Raw genomic sequence first — 13,959 nt, 5'->3', positions numbered from 1 at the left:
GTTTAAACAGATAGCAACGTGCTGTTCAGGTCTCACCAGGGTTATGACAGCTTAAAGGTGCTACAGAGGATGTTTTCAACGACTGAGAAACCAAAGACTGTTAGTGAGTTTCCAAAATGAGCGCATGCGTAAGAACAACCCCCTCCTTCACAGCTCATTTCGAGGGAACGCCTCCCAAAACTCGTGCATGAGTATTGGAACGTGAGTGTTTACCACCGGCATTCGCTGTGTCGTGTTAGTGGATTCATTATGTCGGACTCACCGCAGGTAACTCATAATCTGCAGTTGTTACTCCTGACAAAAACATTGCATGCGGCGCCTGTGGAAAGTTACTGGAGCACGCACTTCTCTCAAAAGGAACGTAATGGCAGTGATTGACAAGCCATGATGCATGTCCATCGACAGAAACATACATTTGCCTAACTCTGTCTGTCTGTTTTACTTATTTTCAACAAATCATATTATAGATGCGTATGCTTCATCAGATATGACATGAACTGCGGTGCAAGTGCGTGCCGAACAGTATGGAGAACAGTTTTTTAAAAGAGAACCATTATACCCCTATTTGGCACTAATGTCAATACATTTTTCAGGATCTATTTGAAAAATAAATGTATTTTTAAATGTTTGTCACTTTTCATCAATCTAATTCATCCTTGCTGAAAGTATCAATTTCTAAAACTTTTGAACAGTAGTGTACATCTTTCTTATAACAACATTTACAAAAAAGTACTAAAAATTACCACACCATTCCTTGTTTTAAGACCAGGACAGTCTACCTTGTACATTAAAAGGTGAAATACTATCAATTATGATTTCATATTAACTTCCAAGTGTTCAAGCACTTTTCACTGCACTCAGAACTGCAGTTCATATATATTAAGTGAAAGGTTAGGGTTTCTGACACTAGCAGAGAGTTTGTTCTGACATGTTAACAACAGCATTCTTATGAACCTGGAGCTGTAAACCAAACATTTCTTACCAGGAGCGCCTCAGCCTGTTCTTTCAGTGCATCAGTGAACGCTACAGCAAACCTGTATGCGAGACAGAGATGAAGCAAGTGAGTTGACACGTTTAACATGTAAAGAAACATGAAAAGTCAGATTTCTTCACAGGGTTGTGATAGTGATGTACACCCCAGTGACTGTGTTCAACCGCTTTCATTTCGCCGCAATTCCACACTTTCTCAGACATCAAAGCTGTCAGCGCTCACCAAAAATCTGGAAATCAAACAAGTCAAGCCACGCAAATAAAAGCACCGCAACGCAATCCCTGAGAATTGCTTAAAGTCAGGATGATGAGGAGGAGGAAGATTTTTTTTAAATCAAAAACCTATTTTCATAACCAATTATGTTGTCAGTGTAAAAATTATGAAAATACATTTTTGTAAAAAAAAAAAAAAAAAAAAAAAAAACTGAATTTCAGAAATGCTTTTTATTTTAAAAGTGACCTAGAAAATGACAATGTATTCCATTTTTTGTTTTACATTTCTCAAAACATTGTTTATTTCTATTTTAAATAGCATTTTATATCCCCGATTTTCAATGAGGTCTTTTGAAGCTCCCTGTATTAGTATATATTCGAGAAACAAAAATTCATAAGGTTTGGTCTTATGCCTCCGTCTTGCTGTCAAGCCTCATCCTAAAGCTTCCTTTATTCAAACTCAAAACAAATACACACACGCACACATACATAAGACATAAGGTCCCTTTTTGATTTTTCATGGGTTGAATAAAGAAAAAGCAGACAGAGTGTTGTGTTTTTTTTTGCCAAATGACTGCAACTAAACCCCATGGGTTTCCCTACATCTCCTCTTCATCATCTCTTGTCCCTCATCTCTCCCTTTCAGGAGATGTGAAGGTTAGTCAGTAACGGCAGCAGCAGCAGGGGGTCTTCTCTGAGAGATGTGTTTGAAGTGGCAGGGCTCTTATGCTCCCTAGTGACAATTATTCCCACAAGACTGTCAAAAGGGTGTGAATCTGTCTGTACTAATCAAACAGACCACAAGAATCTATAACACCTGGCTAATGAATTGAAACTATAGCTGGCAGGCTCTGGGTACAGATGTATTATTGATAAAAAGGAGGAGAATGCCACATAATGATACCTGATCCTATCAAACTTTTAGGCCAAAGGCCCACTAGAGGATGAAAAGAGAGCATTAAATAGAGAGAGCATAAAGAGAGCATAAAAATAATACCGTTCAAAAGTTTGGTGAAAAAAAGTTCTCTTTCTTTTTTTTTTTTTGTGAGAGTAAAAACCAATTACCTGTATAATATTATAATAAATATAATAAATAAATAAATAATGTTCTTTTAAACTTTCTATTAATCAAAGAATCCTGGAAAAATATCAATTAAGCAGCACAACTGTTTTGAACATCGATAATAAGAAGAAATGTTTCTTGAGCAGCAAAACAGCATATTAGAATGATTTCTGAAGGATCATGTGGCACTGAAGACTGAAGTAATGATGCTGAAAATTCAGCTTTACCAACACAGAATTATATTAAATTTGAAAATATATTGAAACAGAACAGTTAATTTAAATTGTAAAAATATTTCAAAATATTTCTGTTTTTACTGTATTTTTGATTAAAAAAAAAAAAACAACCTAAAATAAGAAATATTTTAAAAATCATACAGACCCCAAACTTTTGAACAGCAGTGTAGTTTTGGACATAAACAATAATTTGAGATTAAATACTAATCAACAACCCCCTCTCAAAGAGCCTTGATCTATTCTGACAAAAACACAAAGCTCATGGAGGAGACATTCAGACATACAAATACACCGATCAGGCATAACATTATGACCACCTTCCTAATATTGTGTCTCCATTTTGCTGCCAAAACAGCCCTGACCCATCGAGGCATGGACTCCACAAGACCCCTGAAGGTGTGCTGTGGTATCTGACACCAAGATGTTAGCAGCAGATCACTTAAGTCCTGTAAGTTTTGAGGTGGAGCCTCATGGATCTTGTTTGCTCAGTACATCCCACAGATGCTCGATTGGATTGAGATCTGGGGGATTTGGAGGCCAAGACAACACTTCAAACTCATTGCTGTGCCCCTCAAACTATTCCAGAACCATTTTTGCTTTGTAGCAGGGCACATTATCCTGCTGAAAGAGGTCACAGCCACCAGGGAATATCGTTTCAATCTTTCCATGGTCTGCAACAATGCTTAGGTAGGTGGTACGTGTCAAAGTAACATCCACATGGATGGCAAGACCCAAGGTTTTCCAGCAGAACATTGCCCAAAGCATCACACTGCCTCTGCCGGCTTGCCTTCTTCCCATAGTGCATCCTGGTGCCATGTGTTCCCCAGGTAAGTGACGCACACGCACCCGGCCATCCACGTGATGTAAAAGAAAACATGATTCATCAGACATGGCCACCTTCTTCCATTGCCCCATGGTCCAGTTCTGATGCTCACTGTTGGCACTTTCAGCGGTGGACAGGGGTCAGCATGGGCACCCTGTCTGGTCTGCGGCTATGCAGCCCCATACGCAACAAACTGTGACGCACTGTGTGTTCTGACACCTTTCTATCAGAACCAGCATTAACTTCTTGAGCAATTTGAGCTACAGTATCTGTTGGATCGGACCACACGGGCCAGCCTTCGCTCCCCATGAGCATCAATGAGCCTCAGCCGCCCATGACCCCATCACCGATTCACCACTGTTCCTTCCTTGGACCACCTTTGATAGATCCTTACCACTCCAGACCGGGAAGACCCCATAAGAGCTGCAGTTTTGGAGATGCTCTGATCCAGTCATCTAGCCATCACAATTTGGGCCTGGTTAAACTCGCTCAAATCCTTACATTTTTCCTGCTTCTAACACATCAATGTTGAGGACAAAATGTTCACTTGCTGCCTAATATATCCCACCCACTAACAGGTGCCAAGATGAAGAGATAATCAGTGTTATTCACTTCAACTGCCAGTGCTCATAATGTTAAGCCTAACCAGTGTATACACACACACACACACACACAATATAGATCAATCAGGACTACAACCTAGTTAAGATCAAAACCCTTTTAAGTACATCATGGATGATTGTCTCCAATATTTAAAAGATCATTAGACTACTAATTAAAGACTAATTTCAGATGCAGAGATTAACAATACACTTGTAATCTTACATAATCCTTTTTATATAGTTCACCACCAGTTAAAAATAATTTACTCACCCCTCGCTCCAAACTTGTATGACATTCTTTATCTTGTTGCATTAAAAAAAAAAAAAAAAAAAACTACTAGAGTACTAGAGATTTCAAGTATCAAACAAGATGCAAATGCACCATTTGACTTGTGGACTATAGTCACATACTATATAATATATTGTATTTATGAGAAGAACAACCTGTACATTCTTTAAAAACTCTTCTTTTGTGTTCCACATAAAGGAAGTTATAGAGGATTGAAATGGATCATAAATTATGACAGAAATTTAATTATTAATTATAGCTGACTAGAGCAGGGAAGCAGGATAAAATGGCAGCTTTCATCAGGGACAGAGTAAATTTGACCTGGCCTTGCGCAAAACTTCCTCCATCACAGCTCGCTTGTGCTCATCCTTTACGTCCTCGTTGACATCCGTCCCTCCAAACACCACTCCAAACGGCACTCCAAGATCTGCAGAGAAATGAAAATTCACAACAAAGACGTAAATCCCTTAGTTTATTTATTCACCTCCACTGAAGTTCAACTTTTTAAATCCTTAGAGTGCGGAAAGTCTTTGAGGCATGAAACAGTGTGTTTATCTTGCCAGAGGGGAGAGTAGTCATCCATAGAGTGGACACTTAAGCAATGACTCAAAAAACTGCCATATCTTAGGGAAGTGAGGGAGAAGAAGCCTTCAGTCTGAATAAGACATTCTGTTAGTAAGCTTGCATAATACATCAGTCAACATACTACAGTTTTTTTTTTAATTAATGCCATAAATTGATAACAGAAGTGGTTAACATGAATTATATGAATGGCTACTATGGTACAGCGATGAAATCAGATGGTAATACCACAGTACTCTGATATATACTATGGTAATAGTATATATCTACATTGCTACATATAAAATTAAGCTATTAGTGTTATTAAATATTACCTTTGTTGTGGACTAGATGACTACAAAGGTAATCTGATTGTTAATATCAGCAGAAATGAGCATGAACAATTCAATATCTATCAATAGTCACTCACATAAAAAAAAAAAAATATTTTTTTTACCTTATAGAAGGTATTTCCAATATATCTATCATCGGTGAAATCAAAAATTGTGTGATAGATGTGGATAGTAACACTAATGAGACAAGCCAGATGTGTGTACAGTGTGTGCGTGTGTGTGTAGGTTAGGCTGTGGTGCACAACCTCTGCATAAAATCAATTGCATGTGCAAGTTGTTCTCACTAATAGTGAAAACAAAGAGAGAGGCCGGGGGACATGTCACCTAAAAGAAGCCTGCCTCCTTTGAAAAGATGAATGGCCAGTGCAGCCTCGAACCGTGGCTCTTGCGTCATCAGGGATGATACATCAGAGGCAGAATTGAACTCTCTTGTATCATACAGTACACAAGTATGTCCTGCAGCCACAATGTGATTTCTGCAATCCAAACACGCACACAGTATATATCAGCATTTCATTCTCTGTAATAATGTGGTTCTGTTCTTTAATAACACTCTCTACAAAACTTACTATGGCAGTATCATGATACAATGATGGTAATACCATGGTACTATAGCAAGCTGTTTTGACTTTTAGTCATTTCCAGGATATGAATTGCTGATATCAAGAATTCAAGTTTTACTAGTTAAAATGATAATTCTTGATAGGGAAAGATTTTTGATATCAGGAATTAGATTTCCAATAGCAAAAAAAAAAAAAAAAAAAGTTTTTTTCCAAGTTAAAATTGCATTTTTTTAATATCAAGATGTCTTAATATCAACAATTCAATTTTTAATATCAGGAATTAAATTTACACTAATAACAATGTTAATTCTTGATATCAACAATTAAATTTTCACTAGTTAAAAAGCTAATTTTTGATACCAAAAATTGCATTTCCACTAGTGAAAAACTATAATTATTGTAACTGTACTTTCACTAGTGAAATGTCACCATAGACTGCCATTCAAATTCAGTTGTTGATATCAATAATTCCAGTTTCGCATATCAGAGATACAATTCTTACTAGTAAAAATAATAATTGTTTATATCATAAATCACTTTGTTACTAGTGCAAATATCTATTCTTGATATCAACAATTGAATTGGTACAAGTAACAATGTCAATTTTTGATATCAATAACTTGATTGTCACTATAGTATGAGAGTTTGATATTGTATGTGCGAGTAAAGTTTGAAATATGTCTTGAATGGCCTCTCATATGCTTTCTTACTTGTAACAATCACATTCATGATATCAGAAACTAACATATAAAAGTCAAAATGGCTTGCCATATTTTTTTACTAGTGGAAATTCCATTCCTAATATCAACAATTTATATCATGGGAATGATTAAAAGTCAAAACAACATACCATGGTACTTTCATATAAACCATGGCATTTGCATAGTAGCCTATTTCAAAGAATACTATGATATTACCATTGTACAGTAGGCTACATGTCCAAAAAACATGGTAACGTTACTTATTTGTACAACACGTCAACGGAAAATATCTTCACAATGGTGTTGAACACGTATTACGCAGATATATAATGTACTACAGGTTGATTTAAGACGTAAAATTTCGCTTCACTTGAAAAATGATCGCCTTACAGGATTAACAGTACCAGGATAAGCTGTGTTGTCAGAGCTGAGGATTAATGGAGGACTGTGATACTTCCTGGTTTCGCTAATCAAACAGCGATGTTACTGTACCTTATTCTTTCGGCAGTGGTACAGTTCCCTGTTTTAGGACTTAAGCAGGCTAGGAAGAGCACGCGCATTTCAGCGTGTGGTCAGAAAATGCTGACGCTAAACAAAGCGAGAGCGCCTGCCAGCAGACGGACAATGTGCTCCTCTCTTGACCTGACCTGTTAATCTCATGCTGTCACGTCAGAGACCAGCCTCCTCCTGACCGACACGCGTGGAGTTTATTTTAGCACAGGTCCGTTTGAAAAGAAGACCCTCCGGAAACACGGAACTATAGTGGGTGCAACGGTAAAAAGAAAAAAATGAGGCACCAATCATATCTAAAAATATATATGAATATATTTACTAATAATTTCGAGTGTACATGATCCGTGTGGATTGTGGACCAAGCCTTGGAAATGTTAGCTATAAAATATAGTCTAAAATGCTGTATCATGTCCCTTTTTTTTTTTTTTTAAATAATAAAAATTATTAATAAATAAATTAATTAATTAAAATAAAGTAAGTAAATAAGTGCAATGGTAAATGAAATGCCATGTTTTTTTATCAAATTATCACAACAATATCACATTCTGTTTTCTTTTCTGTAAAAACTTCCTTTCCCTGAAACAGTATAAAATTATTTAAAGGGTTAGTTCACCCAAAAATGAAAATAATGCCATTTATTACTCACCCTCATGTCTTTCTACACCTTCGTTCATCTTCTGAACACAAATTAAGATATCTTTGATGAAATCTGATGGCTCAGTGAGGCCTCCATAGACAGCAAGTTACACTTTCAAATGCCCAGAAATGTACTAACATATTTAAAACAGTTTATGTGAGTTCAGTGGTTCTACCTTGATATTATAAAGTGACAAGAATACTTTTTGTGTGCCAAAAAAAACTAAATAACGACTTTTCAACCATATCTGATGGGCGATTTCAAAACACTGCTTCGAATCTTTTGTTTTGAATCAGTGGTTCGGAGCACCAAAGTCACGATATTTCAGCAGTGTGGCAGTTTGACACGCGATCCGAATCACTGATTCAAAACAAAAGATTAGATAGATATTGTTGAAAAGTCGAGTATTCTCATCGCGAACAAAGGTCTTACAGGAGTAGAATGACATGAGGGTGAGTAATAAATGGCACACACACACACACACAAAAACACATTATACCGGTCAAATAGTCTATATGCTCAAAAGGGCTGCATCAATAATATCAAATTTGATAAAAAAAAACAGTAAAAAGAGAAGAATTTTCTCAGTCAATCTGTGTTCAGTTTCATTTTTATTGTGTTTAGTTTCTAGTCATGGTTTTCTTTGTCACTGTTTTGTCTGTGTTATTAGTTGGTTTATGATTAGTCCTCACCAGTTCCCTGTTTCGTTAATGATCTTCCTCTGTGTGTTTAAGCCCTCAGTTTTCCTCAGTTCATTGTCTTGTTTTAACAGTTGGCAAATGTGTAATTTTCTCACTCTCTCTGTTTAAGAAATATTGTATTTTATTCTGTCATTTTGAGTCACATATCATCTTTGTTGGAAGAACCACAGAGTGCACTGAAACTATTGAGAAAGTAATATAGAGTATATAGAGTATATATATATATATATATATATATATATATATATATATATATATATATAGAGAGAGAGAGAGAGAGAGAGAGAGAGAGAGAGAGAGTTTGCTTATTAATCAACAGCAAACACATAACTGGTATGTTCAATAGTCTTGTAGTCAGTTCTCATGAGGGAGAGGAGCTGTGAATGAGGGACGTGCTGACTTTCATATAGTGTTATCATACCACAGCAAATTGCCACTGGCACTTCCTTATAGTACAGACCGTTTGAAATTGAGTTCATGAATTTCATACATTTTAATGGGTATGAATAAGAAAAGAAGGCTAAAGTTGGGAAAGTTTTATTCACCTCTTGATCCTTAAAAGTCTGTCAGCTACATGAAGCCGAGCAGCTCTAGTTCTGTTCTAAGGGATCCTGTCCGTGTGATCTGTCAGTCTACATGACTGACACTCAAACACTTTTACATTTGATCAACTTAATTTATGAGTTCAGCAGTTCACTATTCATGAGAATAATACAAAATGAGCAAGGACATCATAACCTTAATGACTAATAAAGGAAACATTACTAAATCACAGAGCTACACTTCCAGCACACAGACCCATATATTATTATCAAAGGGTTAGTTCACCCAAAAATGAAAATTCTCTCATTTATTACTCACCTTCATGCCGTTCCACACCCGTAAGACCTTTGTTAATCTTCAGAACACAAATTAAGATATTTTAATTGAAATCCGATGGCTCTGTGAGGCCTTCAAAGGGAGCAATGACATTTCCTCTCTCAAGATCCATAAAGGTAGTAAAAACATATTTAAATCGGTTCATGTGAGTACAGTGGTTCAATATTAATATTATAAAGTGACGAGAATATTTTTGGTGCGCCAAAAAAAAAAAAACGACTTATATAGTGATGACCGATTTAAAAACACCGCTTCATGAAGCATCGGAGCATAAATTAATCAGCGTATCGAATCATGATTAGGATCACGTGTCAAACCGCTAAACTGCTGAAATCATGTGACTTTGGCACTCCGAACAGCAGATTCGATACACCGATTCATTTATGCTCCGAAGCTTCATGAATCAGTGTTTTGAAATCGGCCATCACTTTGTAAGGCATTTTTTTTTTTTTTTGTGCACCAAAAATATTCTCGTCGCTTTATAATAATAATATTGAACCACTGTACTCACATGACCTGATTTAAATATGTTTTAGTACATTAATGGATCTTGAGAGAGGAAATGTCATTGCTCCCTATGGAGGCCTCACGGAGCCATCGGATTTCAACTAAAATATCTTAATTTGTGTTCCGAAGATGAACGAAGGTCTTACGGGTGTGGAACGGCATGAGGGTGAGTAATAAATGACAGAATTTTCATTTTTGGGTGAACTAACCCTTTGATAATAATAATTTAATTGTCAAAGTTGGCCTATTAGGAGTAACTGACAAAGAAAATACTGTGATAATAATGGATGTACAGAAGATTCATAAAACATATTGTTGCCCAGCAATAATAGAGGTGTATGTGTAAATTAACTAAAAATGTTTTAACAAATCACAAAAGGTTGTGGAAATCAATAAACAATACATTTACAATAAATAGTTAATAGCTAAATTATGAATCTAAATAGATTCTTTATAAATGTAGGAGTAGAATATAATTATGTATATAATGTACTTTTATGTATAAAATTATGTAGGCTAAAAAAAACATTCCAGAATAATAAGCAAACTGATAATATGCTAAATACCTGAATAAATGAGTTTGAAGACAAAAAATTATACTAGTGGGGTCAATATTATTTTTTCTCAGTTTACAAATTATTCAAAACATTTTAACAAAAACACACACACACACCACGAAAGTATATTAATAATAACCATAAACAAACCGTATTTCAAATGTGTAGCCTACATGACAGGCAAGGCACCACCAGGAAGTTTATGTGCAGAATTGATTGGCAGCAATACCAGCCAATAGAAAAAAGACTTTCTTTCCCCTTTATCCAATCAGCAATGGCCGTTGGCTCTCTGCTAGCTGAGCGATGCTTTTCCTCACGCCCTGTACACAAAATGATCAACCTGATCCTCCTCACAGGACACATGCTAAGCACATCCACATCTTGTGTAGATCTGATAATTGCGCTGTGGGCGGGTCACTTTGACGTTTATGAGTTAACCGGTGTCACGCGGTAGTATTGTGACTGGCTGTTTACTCTCAGATCCGATTGCTAAACTTCATATCGTCAGACTTTTAGAAATTTTAAGATAATATTTTTAATAACATGTATCCCGAGGACATTAGTAAACACGTCGCGGGCTGAACAGCTAAATGCGGAGAAGAGCTAAGTGTACAAGAACGGTATGTTTACGCCTGTTTATGCAAATATTGTTAGCTTGTTTACTGAGTAAAATATAGAAGTTGCTGACAGCGTGTCAGCGGCATTTCATGTTGTTTTATTGTCGGTTGAAATACTCAAATAAGTCTAAGAATTAGAAGTATTTTAAATGGACCCTGTTGTGATTTATTTCCTCAATTTCAGTTATTGCGTCATGTGTATTTTTTGGTATCACGTGCTTTTAAAATAATTACTATCGTTTTGTTGTTGTTTGTGTCCTTTAGGTTTGGATTTTGGTCAGCTGACCACCTCTTGAGAAACGGGAATATCAGGCCATGGCTGGCAGAGATGTAAACGAGAGCACTCCTCTTTTAGACAACTCTGTGGCTTCAGCCAGATCAGAGTCAGTGTTCAATGGCAGGAGACTGGCATGTGCTGCCATCCTGCTGGCTGAGTCTTTAGAGAGAATGGCTTTCTATGGGATCACCTCAAACCTGGTGCTCTTCCTCAACGGTAGCCCCTTCTATTGGGAGGGCACTTTGGCCAGCCAGGCCCCCTTGATTTTCATGGGAGTCACTTATTTGATATCGCCCTTTGGTGGCTGGCTGGCAGATGCGTTCCTTGGCAAGTTCTTAACCATAGCCTTGAGTTTAGTCCTTTATCTGTTAGGGATGCTGCTTTTCCCTTTTGTGGCCAGCGATAAAACCAGGAATTATCTGTGTGGAGAAGAGATGGCGTTCCCAGTGCAGCCTGCAGAATGTTTTCCTGAAAACGGGACAGTGCCCGCCAATGTGACCTGCGTCAATCGGACGTCGTACTGCGGGCCTGCGATCTACAGTGGTCTGGTGCTGGTGGCCATTGGCGTGGGAGCTGTGAAGTCTAACATCACTCCATTCGGGGCAGATCAGGTAATACAGGTGTTTTCAGAATAGGGTCCGGGGATGCCTGGGTGTGCAAGGGAGTTCTAGGAGGTCCATGGGAAAGTTTAGAAAAAATGTGGAAATAAATAAATAAAATTATAATATATTTATAATAATGTTTAATTAGTCATAATAAACAAAATCATTTGAATAAAATAAAACAATTATTAAAGTAAATAAATGGATTTAACAAAATAAACAATGCATCCAACAGTACAGTACATTTGTGTAAAAAAAAAAAAAAAAATGTAATTATGTAAAATGAAGAAAAATATTTTTCAAAAAAATGTTTTAGACATATTTGTATTATCCATTTTTCACAGTAAAATTTGGTCTATACTTGAAAATACATAGCTTAAATTTTAGGATGGGCACAGGATTTGGGGATCTGTGGCATCTAAAAGATTGAAAACACTTGAAGTAATGAACAGACATCACTACATCTGGAGAGTTGTCTAAACTTTGAGTAGGTTCAGATCTCAGGGGCGCAACCTTGGATTGATTTTCAGAGCAATATTTTCTTCTGTGTCTGGATTTTATGAAACTATAAATGATATTAAGACCTTTGACATGGTTGCTGGTGCTTGTTCAATAACATCTTTCGGATGCTTCAGGTTAACCTTGACTGATTCTTTCTGTGGATACAATGACTCCATACTTTTGTGGTGGAGAGAGTTTGTTTTTCTGTGGTTTTTAGGGATCTGGTATAGATTTTCTTGCTTTTTTTCTGTTTTTGGAGCACAAAAGGAGATGTTTTGAATAATGTGCTGGTTACCCTTGTCCATTTACATTGGGGGCTGGTAATGTTAAACTTTACTTTTTTTTTTTTATTTTTTTTTTTTACTTAATCTATACAACTCATAAACCATATTCCTAGCTTTGTGTTACAATGTTTACTTATAATCTTTTTGATAATCTGTAAAGTTGAAATGGAGAATGGGTCTATTTGATTTCTTTCAAACAGCTACAGTGAATGGGATCAGTGAATTTCTGAAAAGATCAAATGAGCGATTTGTTCTCAAATCGGACATCGCTAAGACAGAACATGGCGCATAAGTCATATGCACACATAATATTTGACACATTCACACAAAGGTGCTTTTTGGAGCTCCACAGTCCTAGTCCTTATTCACTTTTGATATTCCACATGTATTCCACAGAATAGTTTCATATGAAAATAATGGTGAATAAACATTTTTAATTTAAGGGTTTACTTTTCAAGTTTAATTTTACTCATCATTGTCATGTCTAAAAGTGCAAGCATTCTGTTTGTGCTTGAATAAAATGTAGGTCAGTTTCTGGGACTTTAAGCTGTATTTTTAACACACTGACACCACTCACCTGACAGTCATAAAATGAGCTTTAAATTGACAAGCGCAATAATGTGAGGTTTTTCTTGAAAATAAGGTTACTGATATTGTGTTCTACATTTTGTGACTTGAACCCTCAGTAACCTTCTTCATATATACTAAATTTAATATACTACATTACACTGTGGATTTTGCCTAAAACAAATTCAGAATTTCATATTTAAAAAAAAAAAAAAGTAGCAATGTGAGAAATTTTAGATTTCAAAATAATCGGTTGCTTCATTACTTAACTGTTTAATTAGAATGTTTCTGTATTTCAGTAAGTGTTAATGTGCTTTTTTGGCAACATTTTGTAAGGCTTCCTCATATTTGGACACACGTTTGGGCACTTTCGCTTCACTTTTAAAAAAGACAAGGCAAATACCACACATTTCTGATGTACTTTGAGTGTAATTTTGCCTTGTGACACAAGCCGTTTTGCAGCCCACAAGATCGAAATTATGCCTTTTGTTGAAGTGGCTTCTATGGTTAAGGTCTGTTTCTCAGATTCGGTTATAACTAAATTTGTATATGCAAGTTTATTTGTTATAGTGATGAGGAGAACGGAAGGTTTTTAGTGATATAGTGTAGATTATTTCACACAAAGTACAAAGAATGCAAAAACAGTGCAGAAACATTTGTGCAATAAAATATGCCTGCCATGCTTTAGCCATGCTTTTTCACATGCTTCAGAATACTCAACACATTTTTAGACACCAATTACCTCAAATTTAAGTTAAGCAACTAAAATTTTTGAAGAGAACAATAATTAAAAAATATAAATAACAATCAAGTCAAACTGAAAAATGTTAATTTTATTTAATGTTTAAGTTCACTGTACTTAAAACTATTGTTTATATTTCGTAATGTTTCTCATATTTCAATTATTTTGATGCAGTGGTTGT

At 36.0% G+C, this 13,959-nt stretch overlaps 2 protein-coding genes across 6 annotated transcripts in view; one reads left to right on the top strand and one right to left on the bottom strand.

The window, feature by feature from the left end:
- The window catches only part of glt1d1 (glycosyltransferase 1 domain containing 1), a 40,084-nt gene extending 32,931 nt beyond the window's left edge, over positions 1-7,153 (bottom strand). The window contains exons 1-4 of one of the 4 annotated variants that reach the window (XM_067395200.1): positions 7,042-7,153; positions 5,455-5,606; positions 4,538-4,643; positions 983-1,034 (exon numbers count right to left, since the gene is read on the bottom strand). In XM_067395200.1, the coding sequence (XP_067251301.1) occupies positions 983-1,034; positions 4,538-4,643; positions 5,455-5,524 (228 nt within the window). In that variant the 5' untranslated portion in view covers positions 5,525-5,606; positions 7,042-7,153. The other 3 variants (XM_067395199.1, XM_067395198.1, XM_067395201.1) reach the window with 3 other exon arrangements.
- Positions 7,154-10,611: 3,458 nt separating this feature from the next.
- The window catches only part of slc15a4 (solute carrier family 15 member 4), a 73,334-nt gene continuing 69,986 nt past the window's right edge, over positions 10,612-13,959 (top strand). For both annotated transcript variants that reach the window (XM_067395196.1, XM_067395197.1), the window contains exons 1-2: positions 10,612-10,808; positions 11,070-11,693. In XM_067395196.1, the coding sequence (XP_067251297.1) occupies positions 11,121-11,693 (573 nt within the window). In that variant the 5' untranslated portion in view covers positions 10,612-10,808; positions 11,070-11,120. The remainder of the gene's footprint in view (positions 10,809-11,069; positions 11,694-13,959) is intronic.

Source organism: Chanodichthys erythropterus, chromosome 9, assembly GCF_024489055.1.
Source record: "Chanodichthys erythropterus isolate Z2021 chromosome 9, ASM2448905v1, whole genome shotgun sequence".
Lineage (NCBI taxonomy): Eukaryota > Metazoa > Chordata > Actinopteri > Cypriniformes > Xenocyprididae > Chanodichthys > Chanodichthys erythropterus.
This window is presented reverse-complemented; position numbering and strand designations above follow the sequence as displayed.